Source organism: Temnothorax nylanderi, unplaced genomic scaffold, assembly GCF_030848795.1.
Source record: "Temnothorax nylanderi isolate EJ_2023f unplaced genomic scaffold, tnyl_v1.0 TNYL_tig0396_pilon, whole genome shotgun sequence".
NCBI lineage: Eukaryota > Metazoa > Arthropoda > Insecta > Hymenoptera > Formicidae > Temnothorax > Temnothorax nylanderi.
Window position 1 is genome coordinate 82501 of NW_027249458.1, and position 23686 is coordinate 106186.

The window sequence follows — 23686 nt, forward strand, 5'->3', positions numbered from 1 at the left end:
ATAGGCCTGGTGATGCTGTTGTTGTTGTCCAACAATAGTACTGAAATAGCACCTTATTTTGACTTTTAGACGATGATAGCGTCTAAACGGTTGATTTTTATGAATATTGCCCACTGTTACTTTTGATCAGCGTCACATAAACTATTTATTTCCAAAGTTTCAGCGAATTTCACCGAAACCCAAAATACGTATGATAATGGCGGGGTCCATTGATGCTCTATATGAATCCGATAATCGTTTTTGGATATTTTCAAAATTTTCCTGTTTTTGAAGTGACAAATGTAAAAAACGTCGTCCGGGGCAAAGTCAACACCACGCCGTTTCGTCGGCTCCCAGTAACAAACGATGCTTGTCATGCAGCCGTATGGCTCATGACAAATGTATGCGCACGTCCGATCGCGAGTTTACCTGCATTAATTGTTTTTCAGACATGAGTTTAAATGAAGATAATTGAAAGTTTAACCATTTTTGTTCTCATTATTTCAATTGATTGTTCTAGCTACTTTATTCCGAATTTTTGTACTTTTTAAATACACAATAAACAATGTATTTTCATTTTCAGACAGTAAAAAATAAGTTCCAGATCAAATTGTGTCGATCAGACAAAGTGTTGAGTTTGCCCCGATATTTTTTAATTTGAAAATTTGTCTTCGCGTCACTTTTCCTTTCCTGGCGGCAAAACAAAGCGACGTACAGCAAAACTTTCTGAATCAATTTTGTACCTGAAGAAACATTCTTTAAATATATACCATTGAATTTGCTTAAAAATTTTAATTAAATATTAAAAATTGCCTTTGAAAAAATAGTGTCGAGTTAGCCCCGGTCTCCCCTATATATTTATACTAGATTTATACTCCCCTAGTATATTTATACTAGATTAACGAAATTTTATTATTATTTTAGCATCTCCCTTTGGTCCTTCAAGAAGAAGTGCTTGCAAGATCAGATGGACGGATGATGAACGCTCGATAGTTTTATCTTCATTCTCAACTTATCTTCATTCCACAGATAATAAAAAATTGCCATCTTTCCGTGAAATTAACGAAATAAAAGTTAAACATCGTGTATTGAAGACCTATTCAAATGCTCAGATAAAATTTTGGTTATATAAAAATAAAAAAACAATCACAAAAGTTTTTGAAATTATACTATAAGAAAAAGGAAACTTTTATTATTGTTTTTTATGTAGAATAATCGCAATTAAAGAAAATGAATATTTTTTTTTATTTTTTAAGGTTATTTTGCGTTTTTTAAAATAGTATTTTCTTTTTTAATTCTTTTTCTTATCACGTAATAATTAATCTCAACCTGCATTTATCTAGAAACATATCTACATAAACATACACAAATAAATGTGAATTTTGTTATTATTTCAATAAACCAAAATGATTATTAAAATGTGTCTTGTCGTTAACCCTCCAACTGCATACGTTTTTTTTTAATCTTGACAGTGCATACGTGGTCTTTCTCGTCCGACGTTATTTTCTCTACTTTAAAATGTTTTTAAAAATCTGAAAAAATTTAAAAAACATCTGTCAACATTGTAATTGACGGTTTTAGATTAATGTTTTAAAAAAATTTTTGAATTGAATTATTTAGGGGGGTCAAAATAGTACTTTTTAGGTAGGAAAATGGTTGATAAATGAAATGACGTAGAACTACGTAATTCCGGATCACAGATGCAACGAAAATATGTCACACTTTAAACGTTTATGTCTTCAAAACTAATAACCGTATCCGTATAGTAATAAATAAGGTGTTATTAGATAGCTTATAGGGTCCCATTTTCTTTCGAAAGTCTCAAAAAGGTTCCTCTCTGAAAAAGCCAAACAATTATAAGCAAATAATTATGTTTCAAATTAAGAACCATTAACTACCTCTAAAGAGAAACTTTGTTAGCGAATTAAAATGTATTTTTTTACGAATAGAGTATCATTAAAGGATGGTTGGTATGGAATTTGGTGAGGATTAGTAAAGGAGTCGCCGATTTTTATCTTAACAAATCTCCTGATTGCTCTAATTTTCTACTGTAAATTCACATAAAGAGTACTTAATTTCTGCATATGTGTTATTCTGGTTTTTTGTGTAGGGAAGAATGCTAACTTAACAGACATTATTGAATTTGGAGTCAAATGGTGAAGGGGTTACCAATTTACGCTTAAAAAGTATATAAGTTATAAATGTAATCTTATGAATATCATTAAAGGAAGGTTGGTGTTGAAGTTGGCTAGGATCGGTGAAGGGGTTATTGATTTCTGCAAAAAATTTTTACTTCTACTAACATTAATTTAAAATCAGTATAAGTTATTATAAATTGTAAATAGTATTAGATGCTTATAAATATAGTAAAACATTTATTTGGTTTTATTTATAAAAAAATTTATATTTGAAAAAATCAAAGAGCACGTAGAATTCAAGAATAATATATAGGTAATAAAAATCCAGTCCTGATCATTTACGGCTTTTTCCTTAGGACCCTTAGGTCATTATTTATATAGGTCGTCAAAACAACCTTTACGTCGATTGATATATATTTTATAACTATATAAAGGCATTTTTGACTACCAGTCATAAAAATAACCTTTATACCGCTATAATATATACATCTAGTCGTCAAAACAACCTCTATACCACTAAAAAATATATATTTTATATACACTGTCGTCGAAACTGTCCAACTATAAAAGATGTCGCCGAAACTACCATTTTGTACTTTTTTTTATGTTACTCGAAAATTAGGCGGAATTTTTTAAAGCGGCTTGTGGCATACTACTCTCTGAATATTTGCGCACATTTTCAAATTGAATAAAAAAAGTGTCGTTAAAACTGCCCCTGGACATATATATATATATATATATATATATATACACAAATATATATTATATATATAATATAATATAATATTCCACAAAATAGAATCAGCAAAAAGAAAAAGGGTTATTGGAAAGTAACGAATTTATATATTTCATTTACACAAGTAATACCTATATTATTACATGTAATTAAGTACAAATAATTTAAATTGCCCTAATTTAATAGGGCACATAGGGCATATAGTTAACTTCATGATCCACCTTGACAAAATATATATGAAAAAATTAATTTTATGTAATAACTAGACATTTTAAACGCGCGCTGCTTATTTATTTAAGCTATTTTTATATTATAAACACTATTACACTATTAACCCTTAGATACACACAACTTTATCAACTGGTAAAATATGCAATGATAGCCGCTCACGAAGTAAGCGCAACGAGAGAATCAATTGGCATTGCGGAAAGGCGCCAACAATATACTTTGATAGATTTGATTATCGACTTTACATGCCTTTTTTAGAAATGAAAAACGTCAATAATACTTTAATATATGCGACTAATTGTCTTTGCACGCCTTCTTTACAAGTGGATGGATTAGCAACTGAGTAATAAATATAGACAAGAAACAACGACATAGTATCATTTCATAGGACGTCTAATATTAATAATTGAGAAAGAAAGAAAGAAATAATAAAAATAGTTATTTTAACTAATTTGATTAAATTTAAAAAAATATAAAACTTGTAAATATGACATTAAAATTTGCACTCTTACCTTTATTAGCGTTTAACCGTTTTTTTTGTCCTTTTCTGGAATGGAGCGTTTACTTTAATATCACTTTTGACATTATTGTACAATGTCCTAGATCTTGTTCTATAAGGCATATCTTTTTTATTAGATGTTGAGTTATGTACATCACTGTGACCTTCTGTAAAAAAGTAAAATTAATATTAATATTTTAATAATAAGCAGAAAAAAATTGCAAGAATTAAAAAAAGGAAAAATGTTTATGTGATAAATATTATTTTCAAAAATTATATTTTATGGCATATTCAATATTTTAATTATGTAGTACTGCAAAAGATAAATCATCGTAAAAGTTGAATTTAAATGTTTATTGTAGACGTTTACAACTCTTAAAAGTTAAAAGTATACTTAATTTATTTATTCTTTTTAATTATAGTTAGAGGCCTACTAATTTATCTGTCTATATTTTTCAAGTGTAAATTTTAATAAACAATTCTAATAAAATTAGACTTAAAAATATAGAAAGATAATTAGTTGGCCTCTAACTATAGCCCAACTATAGCCTATGGCCCATAGGTTTATCAAACTGATAAGGTTAGTAAATAGATATATTTTTAAACCCTACAACTTTTATCTCAAAGTTATCTATAAAACTTATATTTTCTGAGTTATTCAGGGAGACCGACTTTCTTTCCCTACCTTGTATATATAAATATACATATGAAATTATTATTACTTTTATTACTCAGAAACCTGATATTCCTAGATGTTACATTTTCAACACAACGCGTATGTCTGAAAGAAATGTTAAAGACGCTTAAAAAGATGTCAAATTTTTATTAGATAAGTCTAATAAGACATATCTAATAGAGTTTAGACATCTCTTTAAACATCTTTAATATTTCTTGATGCGTGTTGGTTGAAGACTTAGTCTAATTTCACTAGTTTTGAAAAATATGAAACTAGTAAATGTTATTGAAATTTGCATTCTTACCTTTATTAGCACTTAACAGTTTGTTTGTATTTTTCTGGATTGGAGCGTTAACTTGAATATCACTTTTGGCATTATCGTACAATATCCTTGAGTCAGGCGTACCTTCTTCAGCAGATGTTAAATTTTGGTCTTGATTGTTACCTTCTGCAAAAAAGTAATATTAATATTTTAATATAACAATATAATACCATTTAGACGATAGTAAGGTTTAAAGTTCAAAGTGGATAAAAATTCTTTTTTTTTCATATTATAACAAAATTATGAGCTTTATTGGATGTTTTTTTTTATTTTTTCCATAAATTATTAAATTAACTGTAAAAATAACTTTAATTCTAGTCAATAAATATTATTAGTTACTCATTGAAGGCCATAAAAATATATTTTTTGTCAAAAAATTGGTTTTAATGAGCTAATATTCGTTATAATAGTTGCACAAGTGATCGACAAAATTCTGACGAATAAAATACCACTTTTTTTAGACCAAATATCAATGATAAAAATATTTCAAAATAGTTTTTCCAATAAATTTATTGATTGACAATTATAAATGTTTAATTATATATTACTGTATACTTTACTATGTAAAACTAGTAAATGTCATTGAAGTTTGCATTATTACCTTTATTAGCACTTAACAGTTCGTTTGTATTTTTGTGGAATGGAGCATCAACTTGAATATCACTTTCGGCATTATCGTACAATGTCTCTGATCTTGTTTTTTCAGGCGTACCTTCTTCATCAGATATTGAATTTGGTTCGTGATTGATACCTTCTGCAAAAAAGTGAAATTAATATTAATATTTTAATAACAATAAGCTGAAGACTACTGTAAAAATTAAAGAAAGCAAAAAATTGTTTATCTGATAAATGTTAATTTCAAAAATTGTATTTTATAGCATATTTTATTTATGTAGTACTGCAAGAGATAAATCAAATTTATGTAAAAGTTAAATTTAGATGTTTATTGTAAAAGTTTACAACTTAAAAGTGAAATGTATACTTAATTCATTTTAAACCTAATTTGGAAATTTAAAACGTTAAGCATGCATATTGGAAAAATATACAATTAAAAATATATTATTTACATTGTTCAGATTATGAATTTAATTTTCAGCAATACATAATAACCACTTAATATAAAAATATAAATTTCAGTATTATTACTTAAAATGACAGTGTTTTATTTCGATACGATTCATTTCGACACTATACTGTTCAATCATATTAAACTCATAAGAGAAAAGCTAATCAAATCCAATCTAAGCAATTGTATTTATATCTAAATCTTATGGTTTCCAACTGCATACCATTTGCACTCCTCTTTTTCAAATATTTATCATTGTTAATAGAGAACATATATATATGTATGTAAAACTAGTAAATGTCATTGAAATTTGCATTATTACCTTTATTAGCACTTAACAGTTTGTTTGTATTTTTGTGGAATGGAGCATCAACTTGAATATCACTTTCGGCATTATCGTACAATGTCTCTGATCTTGTTTTTTTCAGGCGTATCTTCTTCATCAGATATTGAATTTGATTCGTGATTGATACCTTCTGTAAAAAAGTGAAATTAATATTAATATTTTAATAACAATAAGCTGAAGACTACTGTAAGAATTAAAGAAAGCAAAAAATTGTTTATCTAATAAATGTTACGTTCAAAAATTGTTTTTTATAGCATATTTTATTTATGTAGTACTGCAAGAAATAAATCAAAATGTAAAAGTTAAATTTAGATGTTTATTGTAGAAGTTTACAACTTAATAGTGAAATGTATACTTAATTATTTTAAACCTAATTTGGAAATTTAAAACGTTAAGCATGCATATTGGAAAAATATACAATTAAAAATATATTATTTACATTGTTCAGATTATAAACTTAATTTTTAGCAATACATAATAAGCACTTAATATAAAAATATATACTTTAGTATTATTACTTAAAATAACAGGGTTTCATTTGGACACGATTTATTTCGACACTACAGTTTAGTCCAATTGAACTTATAAGAGAAAAACTAATGAAATATAATCTGAGCAATTGTATAATATCCAATTAAACCGCTTGTACTTATTTTTTTAAATATCATTTATCATTGTTAATAGAAAAAATATATGTGTGTGTATATGTGTATTTACCTTTAGGAACTACTGTATCTGTCAGAATAAAATTTTCGCAACTGTCAGTAAACATACGTAAGAAATATTCAAGATCTAGCCTACAGTTTGTTATACCACATACATAATATTAAAACTACTATACATAAATATTAAAAAGTATGGAAAAATATGAAATAAAAATACAGTGTTTTAAATAAGAAAATAAATCCAAATACTTGGTATTAAAACCGTTTAATTAAAATAGTTTTAGATAAAGTTGTTGAGTTTGAATTGGGAAATGGAACATTAATATTAATTTGAGTTTAATTTTACTACCAATTACGTAAAGTACGATTTTTTAATTGAATTACGTACTTTTTTATACAGACCTATTTGTATTGTAGTGACATATCTGTAGTCTGTACCTCAGAGGTAAAGGATCATATGTCCACTTTTTATCAAAATTGAGTTAGTACTATTTCCAATATACCAGGAGCTTAAATTTTAATATAGTAAAAGGTTTTATGTCTATTACAACTATATTATCTAAAATAGTGTCTAAAATTTATGTTTCTTTAACCTGATTTTACATTTAGCGGTAAACAAGTTGTTTAGTTCTTGCAAGTTCTTTAGTTTTGGTTAGGTACAATGTATTGACAATTATACTACAAAACATATCAGTTTCATTGCTGTAATAAATATTTAACAAATGACATTGCTACTTTTATTTTACATTTAATAAAAATACACTTTCCTTATTTAAAACTTTGAACGCCGTTTTCTCGAAATGTATAAAACTATAGACATATGGTCCTTTACCTCTGAGGTACATATATATATATATATATATATATATATATATATATATATACATACATCCTACATCTTTATACAAGTAAAATATTAAAAATAAGAAAACATTGTAACTATTGTTTGCCATAGTTCAGTAAATTAATATAATTTATTGTTATCTAACCTGCCAGCTGCAAAAGCTCTTTGAGCTTCCAGTATTTTAGAATCCCGTTTTTTGTTTTTAAGGCTTGTACGATATCCACTTATTTCACCAGTCTGTAGACGTTTTAATTTTAGTTCTTCATCAACAATCAATTTTCGTAAGTTATCTGCAAATGGAATGTTATATCTGTTCATTTCTTCATAAAATGGAAATGAATTACCTACCTAAGAAGTCCCACACGTTTCCATGAGATTTGCCAAATTTTTTTCCTGCTATATTATGGAAACTTTCTGTTATGTTATTTGTCCTCACAGGACAATTATGAACACTGACTTTTGATGCTAACGGTAACCAAGTATTCCGTACATAAGCCAGAAAATTATTAACAGCAGGATATTTTCCCAAAATTTGACAAGCTGTATAAGAAAGAATGCTTTCTCAAAGCAATCAGAAGGAATCAACGCCATAGTCATAGTCATAGATAAAACGTTTCTTGGTGCATCTATTAAACCTAATCGCCGCCAATGACGCAATAATGCCTATAAATATATTTTTATTCATTATAATCAGTCAATTCCGATAATTATAGAGACAACTATTGCAAGTATAAGTTTATGTTATACATAAGGATTTTTGTATTCATTAAGATCAAGAGACACAGTAGTGTTTTGCGCCAAGTGTACGCACTCCGTACAAAATAAAAAATGATATCAGGAAATTTGCGCCAAGTAAATATGAAAAATTAGTAACATTTTATTATTATAATCATGTTTCTTTATTATGTATTGATAAAAGTAACTCGTTACCAATATTATTTTCATTTTATAACAATGTTACAAGTAACGCGTTACTTTTATTAATAGATAATAAAGAAACATAATTATCAATCAGATATTACTCTTCACATTGATTTTTGTTGTACAAAATCTTATTCCAACAGTTATCAATATTTCTTCTAATAAATTATTATACCTGATTAAAGTGAAACCAGCAACCATGCGCCTCTGCTGTTGGAAATTGTTTATTTATCGCTTTCATGGCAGCTGCCTCATAGTCGCTCATTATAAACTTTAAATTTTGTTGAAGCGTTGGCACTAATTCAATAATTTTCTCCCAAATAGCTGTATACAAATTACTTGAACGACTTTCACACAGGACAAAGATCATACCAATACCCTACAAAATATAACAGATTTGTTATTAAAATCAAGTAATATATACATATTTAGATATTTCACAAGAGAATCATATAGGAAGTAAGATATGAACTGAATTGTTAATATAAATATTGTTTAAATCTCACTATTTTATTACTATTAAGAAAGTAATCAGACATTTATTCAAAACACGTATAAATTTATAAAAAAATAATGATGTATTCGTTCTTTTAAATTCCTACTGTCGATATCCATATAAAATAGAATATTATTTTCCTATTGTTCTTACTTTTCCTATATTTATTCTTTAAAAGAATATAAGCCAATCTGTATGAAAAGAATATTATTGTACAAAGAACTTAATGTAGAATATTGATACAAGCTCCTCTATTCTTTTTCTATATTTCTACTGTTACTCAACATTTATATGCTACATTAACAAGCTACAATTCATAATAATAAAAGCTATGTTAGAGCGTACTTTTGGTACTTACCACGTTTACGAATCGAGTATGAATAGTATACAGTTGGCTCATTAATGGTACACGTGGAACAATCTAAAAATAGTTTATATTATTAATATTATTTGTATTATTTATTAAAACATAAAAACATATATAGTAATATAATGTTTTGCAAATGAGCTAGGCTTACATTAAATGTGCCATCTACATAAAGTTCTGTTGATTTTTGTAATTCTTGCAACAGCTCATTACTTGTAAATATTAATGCTGTTTTTCCATTGCTACAGGTTACGCTTCCTTTGTAAAATCCTTCAAGAGGTGCGTATGCTGATAAACTCATAGCAAGAACGTTCATGTCTTTTGTTACATTAGGACGCAGTTTCCTTCTTTCACGATACAATGTAGATTTTAATGAAGCATATGACAAATTTATGGCTGCATCAGGATATCTATATAAACAAGCAACAATTACAATCAATTATAAGACAAATGCTAATTTTCACCGAAACAAGTTGATCTAAATTATAATGTTGAGACATCAGTTACAGAGACACCAGACCTTCTACTCTTCTACAAAATGCCCATAGACTTTTATCTTAAACTTGTTATTACATGAATAAAACATCTTAAAAATTTAAAAGGTTAAGCCAAAAATATGTAACCTCCAGAGGGTTAAAAGCAGGCCTCTAGTTTTCAAATCTATATTCAGAGTGTAATTTTATTTACTTGTTAGAAAGCAATAGGGAAATGTAAATCGAAATCGGTTAAACATTTTTAAATTTGAAAACTTTTTTTACGCAATCTTTTCATATTTTGCAACACTTCAAAAAAAATATAAATTACTTTTAAATATATCTGTTTACATAGTAATCTCTTTGTGTATAATTTGTAATGTAAACATTACAGAAACTATGAACAAAATTGTTGTTAATCTAATAAAATAAAAAAGAAATGTATTGAAAGAATATTTATATTTCCCTTGTGTAGCAAAATTGACAAAATAAAAGGTAAAATAAGAAAAAACTTCCGCCGATAAATAAAAATATAAAAAGATGGAAAATGTAAAAAGGAAAGTTTATTAAACAGACTAAAAAATACAAAGAGCAGTGACTGGTAAAAAGAATTTTTAAAATAAAAGAAGAAAAGAAAAAAAAAGAAGGAGAAAAACTTAATAAAAGAGGCAAGTTGATTCTTATTAAAGAAGGAAAATTGAAAATCAAAAATTTTGGTTTAAGTAAAACTAATTGTAAGACATATTATTACTTTATCTGGTTTCTTTCATTTATATGAAATATATAATAAAAAACCTTTATCACACAAAAGTTAAATAAAAAAAATTATATTTTTTAAAAGTTAATTTAATAAAAATGTTTGCCAAAGATTAGGGTTTAAAAACCCGATTACGGAAAAAGCACTCAATATATTGAAATGTGTAACTAAAAAGATCAATAACTAAAAAAATAAAAATAATTTTTCCGTTTAATTCACTACATACAGCAATGAATTATTCACTCTGTGTTTTAATTCTGCTTTAATTTTTACATTTATGAATTTATTATAATATGTATGTATTTCCAAAATGTAGCGCCGTGACTGTGCATTATCAAACGTCGGCTGCCAAGTGCAACAGCTACTCTAGAACGCATGACCACGGCACTGCATTTTGGAAATACATATATATTATAATAAATTCATAATTTTATAAATTCAATGCTGTTTGAAATAAAAAGTAAAATAAACAATGAAATGCAAATATCTAATTAGTTTATATTTCTGTTTATATTTCGTCGGGGTTATTAACACGTTACGTTAGGTTATATAAGTTCCGACCATATACTTTGATGCGTACGTAACAATAAAAGCGTGTTACGTTTTACATCTTTCTTTGTGCGTTGACCGAAATCCAAATTTACGTACAAATGTAAGTATACGGTCAGAACTTATCGTAACGTATGCACCGTGTTACGGATGTTCCTATGTGGAGGCTCTGATTTGCTACGACAAAACGTCATAAGAATCTGTAAACATTACTGCTTTGAACATGTGTTATTCTTTATCTATTGCTGTTGTAGTTGCAATTCTCACTCTTGTATTATTTAATTTGCTAGTGTTTCAGAAAACTGCTGTTTCTGTCGTCCAGTTTGCTTCTGTCGTTTACTTTGCCTCTGTCGTTTACTTTGCCCCTGTCGTTTTTGCTATTGTTGTTTTGCCTACAAATATGTCGTGCTATAATTTCCGGTAAGATTTTTAAATATTTTACAGTTATGCGAGTTTAGTTATTTATTGTCACATCGCTCAACACTTCAATGCTTTTTGTTTCAGAAAATCTGTCATTGAAGATTGCGCTGCTTTTAAAAATAATTGTTGCTTTGATCCAAATTGCAATTTTCTTCACAAATATCAATACTGTTACAAATACCAGAATACTACATGCAGCGACACGAAATGTCCGTTCTTACATTGTACCAGCTTGGAACAGCTTCGTTACCGAGCAGCTGAAGAGGGAAGTTGGCCGAACGCTACAAAGCTCAAGCATATGTGGCAAATTTAAAAATGGTGATTGCACACTACCAAAATGCAGGTTACGACATGTTAAATATGATGTAGCACCTTTAGAGTGTATAATATGCACAGAAATAATAAATGTCGAATATTTGGGTGTAGGAGATTGTGGGCATATTTTTTGTGCCAATTGTGCAGTGCGCTGCTTAATAAATGACAGAGATGAAAACTTTGTCAAAACACAATGTCCAATATGTAAGAAAACAGTCCCGTACAAGAAATTATCATAATATTTGTACCTTTAATATTTCACTTTTGATTAATATTTCACTTTATTTCAAATAAAAATTGTTCATTTTTTATTCAACGTTGTAATGCATTCCTTTCTTTACTTTTTCTTCCTGTCATTATTGTCTTCTATTACTTTCAAAAAGTGTCATAGCAATTTCTCTAAACTGTATTGTTTTGTAATTTTCGAATATTCTATTCTCTTCAATACATTGTCCTTTTTTTCACACTCTAATTTTATTTACAAAAATACATGTTTACTTATGTTAACAAAATAAACATTACATAAAAAAATATATTTGTATATCATAAAGTCTTGTATTTTTTAATAATTATTAAGTAACTGCAACTTTTCTTTCCTCTGTATCCTCTATTGCTTAATCTGCTTAATCTGCAAACAATATGTTTCATCCTCATTATAAATATATATTAATGAAATATGAATAATATATTTATTAATAAATTATATAATTTATTAATAGATAATACTTCTATCTTTTTTAAGTATATTGAAGATAAAATATAACATTTTAAATATATTGTGAAGATAAATCTACAATTTTGGAAGATTTAAATAAAACTTAGTCAATGCATAACGTAGTTATAGTATAAGTTCAAGTTAGAAATCTTTTTTCTACAATGTATTTACACATTACAACATTCTTCAAGCAGCATTGACCAAGTTTTTTTTCAATTTTCTCTCACTCGAGATACTACCGTATTTTTATTCATCATGATCATTACAAATGTGACTTCATTACATTACTTAATTTCAATTATATTTCTTTCATTTTCTTGCAGGCTGTCCTGCGTAAGTGGCGAAAACTACGCCTTTCAGAGGTTCCACGAACTATACTATCAATGACAATGGTATTGCCTTTATTGCCATCAAACATGTTTCAAGAAGCTTTACACATTATACAAGCTGAAGCTGACCTACTTTCTCGTGAATATCCGGATATTTTATGTTTCACGTCCTATCTGAGGCTTACTTGGTCAAATATGGCATCAAAAATTAGTACTTTTGATTGTCCAATACGCACTAATAACATAGTAGAAAGTTTTCATAATACTGCAGTGTACAAACTAGGCACAAGAAATATAAATGTTTGGACGTTTTTGGGTAATTTTATATCAAAATATACATACTTTTACAGAATAATTATTCTCTGTTCTAATGTTATATTCTTAAGAATTTATACATTAATGTTATGTGTTCTAATTATTCTACCTCTTCTTCTTAGAAAAATTAAAAAATTTAATACTCGATCAAGAACTAGATTTTCGTCGCTTGCAAATTGGTGTTCGAGCTCGACGAACCCGTACCCGGGCAAGTAGAGAACGTGATATCAAAATACATAATATGCAGGAAGATCTAGTTCATAAAAGGTATTATTTTTAAATCTTCCTTGTAATTTTTTTTTTAATTTACATTAATACGAGTTGACTAATAGATAATTATTATAAGATTATAATAAAACTCATCTTTAATCTTTTTAAGATTGCCACTGAAACAATTTTTGCTGATGTTTACCACGGACAATAAAATCTTTGAAATGGAACGATTGACATCATTTGACGGTAAATTAACATATTTTTACTAGAAATTACAATAATGATTACATCCATTCATAGTTCCAGTTTTACTTTTTATTACATTCAATACAAATATAAATCTTGATCAATTAATATAATCAACTTACCCTAAACATATCTATAACTATGTTTCTTTTTTTCCAGAAGATGAATTGTCAAGTGATGTACAGATTGCAGACATAGAGTTCTTCTCGGATAATTTAAACGAAATATTTGAGACAGGTAAATAATGCTACTTTCTTTGAATGTAAAAATCTTAATAAATGTATTAAAGTCTGTAATTTTATTCAAAATTTTTTTTATACTTTACTCCACTAGCTTAATTAAAAACATTTTGTATAAAAAGCAAAATTTGCTACAAGTTTTTAATAATATGTTTCCAGCTCAAACTTGCCTTGAAATAATTTTATATTTTAATTTTAGACAGACAAACTGGACGCACAAATACTAGACGTAGAAGATCTCGACGCATACGTGACATTCCATTATCTAGTGCAAGAGAGGAAGAAAATGAAGCAAATACAGGTAAGAAGAAGTACTTTGCCATTACTTTAATGTTTTATACGTTTTTGTACAAACAACTTTTTATGTTTTAAAAATTTATAGTTAATAATGCTTGCACATTTGTTGAGACTTATATAGCACGCAATAAATATTTACATAAAATTAAGGAATCTACAGCATTAGTCATTATTTTTAATTGGACAGTGAATTGATTAATACGCCAGATAATATTATTAGCAGCCTCTAACTATGCCTATAATTGTTTCTTCTTTTCAGAACATGAATTGTCAAGTGACACACAAACTGTACGTATGGAGTTCTTGGAGAATTTAAACGAAACGTTCGAGACAGGTAAATATTACTATTTTCATTATTTTCTTTGGATCCAAAAACTTAATAAGTATATTAAAGTCTATAATTTTATTCCAAATTCTTTTTCATACTTCACTTCACTAGGATAATTGAAAACATCTTGTATGAAAAGCAAATTTTGGTACAATTTTTATATAATATAATAATTTTACAGCTTAAACTTGCAAATAACTATTTTATATTTTAATTTTAGACCGACAAAGTGGATCTCAATGCGTATATGACATTCCATTATCTAGTCCAAGAGAGGAAGAAACTGGATCTCGACATGTACATGACATTTCATTATCTAGTCCAAAAGAGGAAGAGACTGGATCTCGACGCGTACATAACATTCCATTATCTAGTCCAAGAGAGGAAGAAACTGGATCTCGACGCGTACATGACATTCCATTATCTAGTCCAAGAGAGGAAGAGACTGGATCTCGACGCGTACATGACATTCCATTATTTAGTCCAAGAGAGGAAGAAACTGGATCTCGACACGTACATGACATTCCATTATCTAGTCCAAGAGAGGAAGAGACTGGATTTGGAACGCGAATATGATATTCCATTATTTAGTCCAAGAGAAGAAGAAAATGAAGCAAATGCAGGTAACAAGAAGGAATTAAGGAATATATAATTAAGGAAACTACAGCATTAATAATTATTTCTAATTAGAAAATAAATTGATTGATACGTAAGCTAATGTTCTTATTAGCAGCTCATAGGTTCTTTAAAATAAGATTTTTTGCATAAAGATGGAACAGCAATACTTTCAACTTTCCTCTTTTTCTTACAGATGATTCATCCATATATGAGGTGCCAGAAGATGATTATGGATATTGGTATGAGGATAACAACAATACTCATAAAGAAGACCTTCCATTCCGTGCTATTAACAGAGATTACCAGAATTCTAACGTGTCAGGAGCAAAACCTTCCGAAGAAACCTGCACGGTGTGTCTTACTAATGAACGAACACATGTTTTCATACCATGTGGTCATCTTGCTTGTTGCATTGAATGCATTGAAAAATTAGAAAGAAATCGATGTCCGATTTTCAATACTACTTATGAAAACTGTTTTCGAGTTAGAAGACCATAAAAATTGTCTTTGAGTCAAGCAATATTTTTTTGTTTACAAACACTGCTGTCTACTAATTTTAGAACAGTAGAATTTTAGAATAGAACAGAAAACGCTTTATTATTTTTATTTACTCTGTTTTAAAAACAAATTGACTCATATTTCTTACATTATTTAGAATGTATCTTAAATATCTGTATGTGCAATATTGCTTTGATTGCATCTGAAATATCTACTTATAATTCGAATTTTACAGGCAAAGTTATGCACTATGAAGTGCCGATATATAATAAGTCTACAAATTGTGTAATGCATACAGATATTTTTTATCCTAAACAAAAAAATGGAAACAGATAAAGATACCAAAGCCAAATGTTAATGTTATATGTAACTTATTGCTATAGTCATGCATGGTTTTCGTTGAAATTAATTGTTTTCTAAATTTAGCTATAAATCAATTATAACAAGACATTTTGCATTTTTTATGATTTGTTGTAATAATTAATATCTTTTAACATGCCTGATTATAGAAACTATAGTTCCTAATTAAACTTAATCATAATTAGTATACGTAAGTTCTCTGTTACCAAACATGGGCATTTTATTTTATATACCAAAGATTTATGATAAGAAAGATATTTTGATAACTATTTCTTTTAATATTGTTACACATACGCTGTGATTACATGCGATTTTCTTTTATAACATTTTATCGGAAAGATAACACTGCATATTATAATACTTTGTATTTGATTTAAAATGTTTAGTATAAGTATTGTTATACCGCTATATTGCGCTGAAGGCAGGTATAAAATAAAAATTGCGAATTTATGATACCAAAGATATTATATGCGATTTTCTTTAGTAACGTTTTATCGGAAAGATAACACTGTGTATTACAATTCTTCGTATTTCATTACAAATGTTTAGTATAAGTATTATTATACTGCTATATTGCGCAGAAGGCAGATATAAAATAAAAATTGGGCAAATTGCGGATTTATGATACACAAGATATTGTGATAACTATTTCTTTTAATATTGTTACGTATAGTACAAAGCGCTGTGATTATATGCGATTTTCTTTTGTTACGTTTTATCGGAGACAACACTATATATTATAATTCTTCGTATTTGATTTAAAATATATAAGTACAAGTATTGTTATACCGCTATTGCGCAGGAGGCAGGTATAAAATAAAAAATTGCGGAAATTGTCACAAATATACATACGTTTTATTAAACATAAATAGAGTTTGTAACTTTTATTTCCGTACATAAATCTTAATGTGTGTTATGTAATTTTTTATCCTTTTCTATTCTTATCCTTACCCATATACTATGAATCACTTCTGATCCCAAAGAACATTGCCAACATGTAAAAATAGTGAAAACTTGCAATTTTTAACCCGAGTATTCTCAATCACAACGATATGTCGCGCATTTTCGTGTCCAAATGCACAGGTCGCGTATTCTCGTGTCCAACTGCACAGGCCGCGCATTTTCGTGTCCAAGTGAACAGATCGCGCATTTTCGTGTGCAAGTGAACAGGCCGCGCATTTTCGTGTGCAAGTGAACAGGTCGCGCATTCTCGTGTGCAAGTGAACAGGCCGCGCATTTTCGTGTGCAAGTGAACAGGTCGCGCATTTTCGTGTGCAAGTGAACAGGTCGCGCATTCTCGTGTCCAAGTGAACAGGCCGCGCATTTTCGTGTCCAAGTGAACAGGTAGCGCATTTTCGTGTCCAAGTGAACAAATCGCGCATTTTCGTGTCCAAGTGAACAGATCGTGCATTTCGGTGTCCAAGTGAACAGGCCGCGCATTTTCGTGTTCAAGTGAACAGATCGCGCATTTCGGTGTCCAAGTGAACAGGCCGCGCATTTTCGTGTCCAAGTGAACAGATCGCGCATTTTCGTGTGCAAGTGAACAGGTCGCGCATTCTCGTGTCCAAGTGAACAGGCCGCGCATTTTTGTGTCCAAGTGAACAGGTAGCGCATTTTCGTGTCCAAGTGAACAAATCGCGCATTTTCGTGTCCAAGTGAACAGATCGTGCATTTCGGTGTCCAAGTGAACAGGCCGCGCATTTTCGTGTCCAAGTGAACAGATCGCGCATTTCGGTGTCCAAGTGAACAGTCCGCGCATTTTCGTGTCCAAGTGAACAGATCGCGCATTTTCGTGTCCAAGTGAACAGATCGTGCATTTCGGTGTCCAAGTGAACAGGCCGCGCATTTTCGTGTCCAAGTGAACAGATCGCGCATTTCGGTGTCCAAGTGAACAGGTCGCCCATTTTCGTGTCCAAGTGAACAGATCGTGTATTTTCGTATCCAAGTGAACAGGTCGCGAATTCTCGTGTCCAACTGCACAGGCCGCGCATTTTCGTGTGCAAGTGAACAGGTCGCGCATTCTCGTGTCCAAGTGAACAGGCCGCGCATTTTCGTGTCCAAGTGAACAGATCGCGCATTTCGGTGTCCAAGTGAACAGGCCGCGCATTTTCGTGTCCAAGTGAACAGATCGCGCATTTCGGTGTCCAAGTGAACAGGCCGCGCATTTTCGTGTCCAAGTGAACAGGTCGCCCATTTTCGTGTCCAAGTGAACAGATCGTGTATTTTCGTGTCCAAGTGAACAGGTCGCGAATTCTCGTGTCCAACTGCACAAGCCGCGCATTTTCGTGTGCAAGTGAACAGGTCGCGCATTCTTGTGTCCAAGTGAACAGGCCGCGCATTTTCGTGTGCAAGTGAACAGGTCGCGCATTCTCGTGTCCAAGTGAACAGGCCGCGCATTTTCGTGTGCAAGTGAACAGGTCGCGCATTCTCGTGTCCAAGTGAACAGGCCGCGCATTTTCGTGTCCAAGTGAACAGATCGCGCATTTCGGTGTCCAAGTGAACAGGCCGCGCATTTTCGTGTCCAAGTGAACAGATCGCGCATTTCGGTGTCCAAGTGAACAGGCCGCGCATTTTCGTGTCCAAGTGAACAGGTCGCCCATTTTCGTGTCCAAGTGAACAGATCGTGTATTTTCGTGCCCAAGTGAACAGGTCGCGAATTCTCGTGTCCAACTGCACAAGCCGCGCATTTTCGTGTGCAAGTGAACAGGTCGCGCATTCTTGTGTCCAAGTGAACAGGCCGCGCATTTTCGTGTGCAAGTGAACAGGTCGCGCATTCTCGTGTCCAAGTGAACAGGCCGCGCATTTTCGTGTCCAAGTGAACAGATCGCGCATTTCGGTGTCCAAGTGAACAGATCGTGTATTTTCGTGTCCAAGTGAACAGATCGCGAATTCTCGTGTCCAACTGCACAGGCCGCGCATTTTCGTGTGCAAGTGAACAGGTCGCGCATTCTCGTGTCCAAGTGAACAGGCCGCGCATTTTCGTGTGCAAGTGAACAGGTCGCGCATTCTCGTGTCCAAGTGAACAGGCCGCGCATTTTCGTGTCCAAGTGAACAGATCGCGCATTTCGGTGTCCAAGTGAACAGGCCGCGCATTTTCGTGTCCAAGTGAACAGATCGCGCATTTCGGTGTCCAAGTGAACAGGCCGCGCATTTTCGTGTCCAAGTGAACAGGTCGCCCATTTTCGTGTCCAAGTGAACAGATCGTGTATTTTCGTGTCCAAGTGAACAGGTCACGAATTTTCGTGTCCAACTGCACAGGCCGCGCATTTTCGTGTGCAAGTGAACAGATCGCGCATTTTCGTGTCCAAGTGAACAGGTCGCGCATTCTCGTGTCCAAGTGAACAGGCCGCGCATTTTCGTGTCCAAGTGAACCGTGTTCAATTAAACCGTGTCCAAATGAACGGTGTCCAAACGAACCGTGTTCAAATAACCCGTGTCCAAACGAACAGTGTCCAATTCGCCGTGTCCAAACGAACGGTGTCCAATTCACCGTGTCCAAATGAGTCGTGTCCAAATGAACCATGTCCAAATGAACTGTGTCCAAATGAACCGTGTCCAAATGAACGGTATCCAAATGAACCGTGTCCATATAAACGGTGTCCATTTGATCGTGTCCAAATGACCGTGTCCAAATGAACGGTGTACAAGTGCGCCTCTCCCATATCTTCTACCGGTTTTTGTGTACTTTCGCATGTTTCGAACATTTACTGCAGATAATGTGTCAAGTTAAAGTTATTCAGTGCTTGACATGTTAACTGCAAAAGTGCAATGCTGAAATCCGTCTCCACTTTCTCTATTATTTTCGATGATATCTTTTTGTAATAAAAAATAAACACATCGAGAAAGTGTTTTATGGTGGATATATCGTGTTTTGATGAGATAAACTCAGCAACCGGCAGTGGACCAATATCGTTGGCAATATCATCTGCAATAATAAAGGCATAGTAATATATAGTACTTGCAGATGATAACAAATGAGGTTGACCAATGATCGATCCAGTAGCATCTAAATATAAGAATCGTTTGATCATCGTTGCAAGATACCTCAATTGATTTTCGGAAAATAAAATAATGAAAAAAGGAATTATTGAAAATCCCTGGATATAACCATTTATTATCTTGCCTTGAATAGTTTCTTGTTGCTTTTCATGTAATTTTAACATGAATGTAACAAAATCTTTATCGAGATCGTGTTTTGAGCGGTTTTCACTTGATATTTTGTGAAGAATAGTTAATGTCGGAGCCGAATTCAAATTTCCTTCTTTGAGAACTTCATCGGGAGTATGATTTAACATTTTTAATTTTGTCGCGAGTGGTGAATGTTTTAGGAGCTCTTCGCCTATAGCTTCCCTCTTTTTACCACTTGAATGTCGTCGATGGCGCTCTCCCGCACTGTGACAAAGGCTTGCTCTGAAAAATGTGTACAATCTTGTCACTGTGGGGTACCGAAATCTTATCAGTGACTGTAAATTTGAATTTAGTGCAAGTAATATGTTTACAGTGCCCATTTGCCTGAAAATAAAACGGACTTATTTTTATTGAATGCCTACATTTATGCCAATCAATAACTAAAACACAAATTGGATATTTTTCTTTAAATACATCATTTAAATTATTTACTTAATTTGTGTCATTTAATGATTTATTATTACCGACCCAATATGTTTCCCAAAAGTTTCTATTCAGAATTATGTCTGGCCCATAAAATCCCATTTTCTCATCTTCAGAATCGAATATTGAAAATCTTTGTGAGAGATTTTCGGCTGATTTTTCAATCGCATTATTATCACCAGTACCACTTTGGCAAAAATATGAAGGCGTAGAGGTTGACCATTCTTCTATCGATATCGTTGAAGACAAAGATGTAGATAATTAAATCAATGATGTATTTACAATACAGTTTGCCAACAAGTCATTAACTTCTGTTAGGTTATCATTACTTTTATATACTTCAGAAACTTGTAATGAATCTTTTACGTTGGCTTCATTTTCAGGATCTACAATATTTGTTTGGAAAATAGCTCCACGACATTTGTCTTTAATTTCAAGTACTTCTAGTATAGATTGAAAATTACATCGAAGTAAATTGTAGCACTTCTTTCTATATTTTACAATGGTACGATTGTCCACGTTACCCAAAATAATTTTACATATATTTTCAAGAGATGACGATTTGAACGTATCATTTTTTAATCGGGTAAGAAATTCCGAACATTTCTCGTCAGAACCATAATTTATTTCAAATATAGCATCTGAGATGCTCTCTATATTAATAAGAGAACTAAACGTTTTCATATTGTGGCGTACTTACATAACGCAAACTATGAAATACGTTTTCATACAAAATGAGATAAACCTCAAAATCTTTATGAAATAAATTACGAAAAACGTATAAACGCACCGCTGATAGTTCCAAATGTCATTAAATGACTCGAATAAGAAGAACAGTGAATAAAAACTACTCGCCACGCCGTGGAGAGTATTGACCAGCTATCGAATGATAGCTCTAGCGCTGCGCGCCGCTCGTAATTCCAAATGTCATTAAATGACTCGAATAAGTAGTAAGAGCAGTGGTGAATAATGTGGTGATTCTCATACAGAATATCTTTATATTTTACTTAGAAAATCTTTAATAATTCGATGTGGCTCGTACAAAATCTCGTGCAGGACTGAGAATTCGATGTGGCTCATAGAAAATCTCGTGCAGGACTGAGCTGGCTCGCGCTCAGTCCGTTCTTATAGGGCGCGTAACAATGCTTTGGCGGTAAATTGTTGACAACATTCGGCTCGCGGCGCGTCTTTGATACAAGATCTAAGCGGTACCGCGGATTTCCTTATTATATTCTTTTATCTCGCTTCTCGAGATCAATTCGAACCGACGCCCGAATACTACAATAAAAACTACGTAAAAACACGTCGTCGCATGATAGCTCTATCGCTGCGTGCCGCTCGTATCTAAACAATGCTGGTCCTCCTCCCGCGTTGCCAAGTAACGACGGCGCTTGGCGGCCGCATCTCGCCGCACGCTTGCATTCGGCGGTAGGCGAGGCTAAATCGGTGATTTTCTATAATTAATAATTCGTTAACTATTGCGAAAATTGCAAAAGGACTTTTCGACTCAGTTTAGGCCACTCTACCCGCACACGAGCGTTGTGTCAATAATTATCGGACACCTTGTATATCATATATTGCGTTGTTGCGAAAATTACTTGATTGAGTGAGTAGTCAAAATCGATAAAAAATCCATTTAAATTCACAAATATTTTTTAGATTTTTGCCTCAGTAAATTTGTTATTGCAGAATGAATTTGTCAGGCCTCAAACGACAAGAAAACAAAGTCGCAAATAACCATTAAATGTAAATGCGTTCGTACCACAAAAAAAACTATAAAATAAACATAAATTTAAAAAAATTAAGGAAACAAAAAATGGAACCAATGTCCGCCGTGTGTTTAATGCCACTTGTAATATTAACTTCTATTATTTAATTGTTAATTATTTGTTAATTAGTTAACTAACTTCGTCATCGCCAAGGTCGCTTTGGATTCCTATTCTACACTTGTTGTGGGGTCTGTGATTTTTTTAGATTCCGAACGGATATGCGTGTGTGTTTTAACTATTATTTAATTGTTAATTATTTTTTAATTAGTTAACTAACTTCGTCATCGCCAAGGTCGCTTCGGATTCGTATTCTACACTTGTTGTGGGGTCTCTGTGATTTTTTTAAATTCCGAACGGATATGCGTGTGTGTTTTAACTATTATTTAATTGTTAATTATTTTTTAATTAGTTAACTAACTTCGTCATCGCCAAGGTCGCTTCGGATTCGTATTCTACACTTGTTGTGGGGTCTCTGTGATTTTTTTTGAATTCCGAACGAATATGCGTGTGTTTTACCTATTATTTAATTGTTAACAATTTTTTTAATTAATTAACTAACTTCGTCATCGCCAAGGTCGCTTCGGATTCTTATTCTACACTTGCTGTACAGTCTCTGTGATTTTTTTGGGTTCCGAACGGATATGCGTGTGTGTTTTACCTATTATTTAGTTGTTAATTAATTTTTTAATTAGTTAACTACGTCATCGCCAAAATCGCTTCAGATTCGTATTCTATACTTGCTGTGGCGTCTCTGTGATTTTTTAAAAGAAAATTTACCGGATTTTAATCTCGGGGGCCCTGGCACTCTATTCGGCCCTGGCCGGCACGTTCTGGCGGCTAAATTTTGGCCGCCAACTTCAGCTTTATGTGTAGGTCAGGGTCAAAACATGAAAATTTCAGCGAGAATGCCCATATATGTACAAGAATATTCCTGTAATAAATATTAAATATTAGAATACGTATATAGAGCTACCTGGAGTATATAGCAGCCTCGATAGTATCAGCTGAGTCAGAGCGAGAAGGGAATAATATTCTCTCTCTCGCTCGCGCTCGCGCTCGCGCTCGCTCGGCGCGCCGAACTCTGCCGCGCGGTGTTGCCGGATAACAAATTCGAGCGTAAACAAATGCAGTGAGCCGAACGATTCCGTTACAATAACGTGAAATAACGTGCTTCACTGACAAGTTGGATACATTTTTGTGCTTTATATTTATTGTGCTTGTGAACTATACAATGGGTTTGTATAGCAGGAAGACTCTATCTGTCGCCAGGCTGTCTCGGAAGAGAGCATGGTTTCAAAGGTAAGCATGTGAGACATTTTATATGAGACATTTATATGACATTTACTACGTT

The 23686-nt window shown here is 31.7% G+C and overlaps 3 protein-coding genes across 6 annotated transcripts in view; 1 reads left to right on the top strand and 2 right to left on the bottom strand.

Annotated features, from left to right (window-relative positions):
• Window positions 1-8035, bottom strand: part of LOC139782233 (uncharacterized) — a 37258-nt gene extending 29223 nt beyond the window's left edge. The window contains exons 1-7 of the mRNA XM_071721205.1: window positions 7848-8035; window positions 7645-7789; window positions 6708-6787; window positions 5967-6120; window positions 5180-5332; window positions 4561-4704; window positions 3594-3747 (exon numbers count right to left, since the gene is read on the bottom strand). Of these exons, the coding sequence (XP_071577306.1) occupies window positions 3599-3747; window positions 4561-4704; window positions 5180-5332; window positions 5967-6087 (567 nt within the window). The 5' untranslated portion in view covers window positions 6088-6120; window positions 6708-6787; window positions 7645-7789; window positions 7848-8035 and the 3' untranslated portion in view covers window positions 3594-3598. The remainder of the gene's footprint in view (window positions 1-3593; window positions 3748-4560; window positions 4705-5179; window positions 5333-5966; window positions 6121-6707; window positions 6788-7644; window positions 7790-7847) is intronic.
• On the bottom strand, window positions 7965-9676 carry LOC139782230 (uncharacterized). Its single transcript, XM_071721203.1, has 4 exons — window positions 9435-9676; window positions 9275-9337; window positions 8596-8799; window positions 7965-8162 (listed from the first exon to the last, which is right to left on the bottom strand). Exons 1-4 carry the CDS (start codon window positions 9597-9599, stop codon window positions 7965-7967), a joined length of 630 nt encoding a protein of 209 aa, XP_071577304.1. The 5' UTR covers window positions 9600-9676.
• Window positions 9677-11035: 1359 nt separating this feature from the next.
• Window positions 11036-16876, top strand: LOC139782226 (uncharacterized). 4 transcript variants are annotated; one of them, XM_071721198.1, is made up of 12 exons: window positions 11036-11264; window positions 11353-11482; window positions 11567-11825; window positions 11909-12001; window positions 12836-13157; window positions 13279-13423; window positions 13536-13615; window positions 13775-13852; window positions 14054-14155; window positions 14411-14485; window positions 14700-15102; window positions 15291-16876. In XM_071721198.1, exons 4-11 carry the CDS (start codon window positions 11960-11962, stop codon window positions 15053-15055), a joined length of 1200 nt encoding a protein of 399 aa, XP_071577299.1. In that variant the 5' UTR covers window positions 11036-11264; window positions 11353-11482; window positions 11567-11825; window positions 11909-11959; the 3' UTR covers window positions 15056-15102; window positions 15291-16876. The 4 variants fall into 4 exon arrangements, with proteins under 4 accessions (XP_071577299.1, XP_071577300.1, XP_071577298.1 ...); XM_071721199.1 differs by lacking the exon at window positions 11909-12001; XM_071721197.1 differs by having other exon boundaries at window positions 11036-11165; window positions 11567-12001.
• Window positions 16877-23686: the final 6810 nt, after the last annotated feature.

Coding starts and splice junctions, on each gene's coding strand:
- LOC139782230 (XM_071721203.1), bottom strand. CDS start 9,599: ATGAACGTTCTTGCTATGAGTTTATCAGCATACGCACCTCTTGAAGGA. Junction 8,800..9,274: donor ATACTCGATTCGTAAACGTG/GTAAGTACCAAA, acceptor TATATTTTGTAG/GGTATTGGTATGATCTTTGT. Junction 8,163..8,595: donor GCTGGTTTCACTTTAATCAG/GTATAATAATTT, acceptor ATATATTTATAG/GCATTATTGCGTCATTGGCG.
- LOC139782226 (XM_071721198.1), top strand. CDS start 11,960: ATGACAGAGATGAAAACTTTGTCAAAACACAATGTCCAATAT. Junction 13,616..13,774: donor ACGATTGACATCATTTGACG/GTAAATTAACAT, acceptor CTTTTTTTCCAG/AAGATGAATTGTCAAGTGAT. Junction 14,156..14,410: donor AGAAAATGAAGCAAATACAG/GTAAGAAGAAGT, acceptor TCTTCTTTTCAG/AACATGAATTGTCAAGTGAC.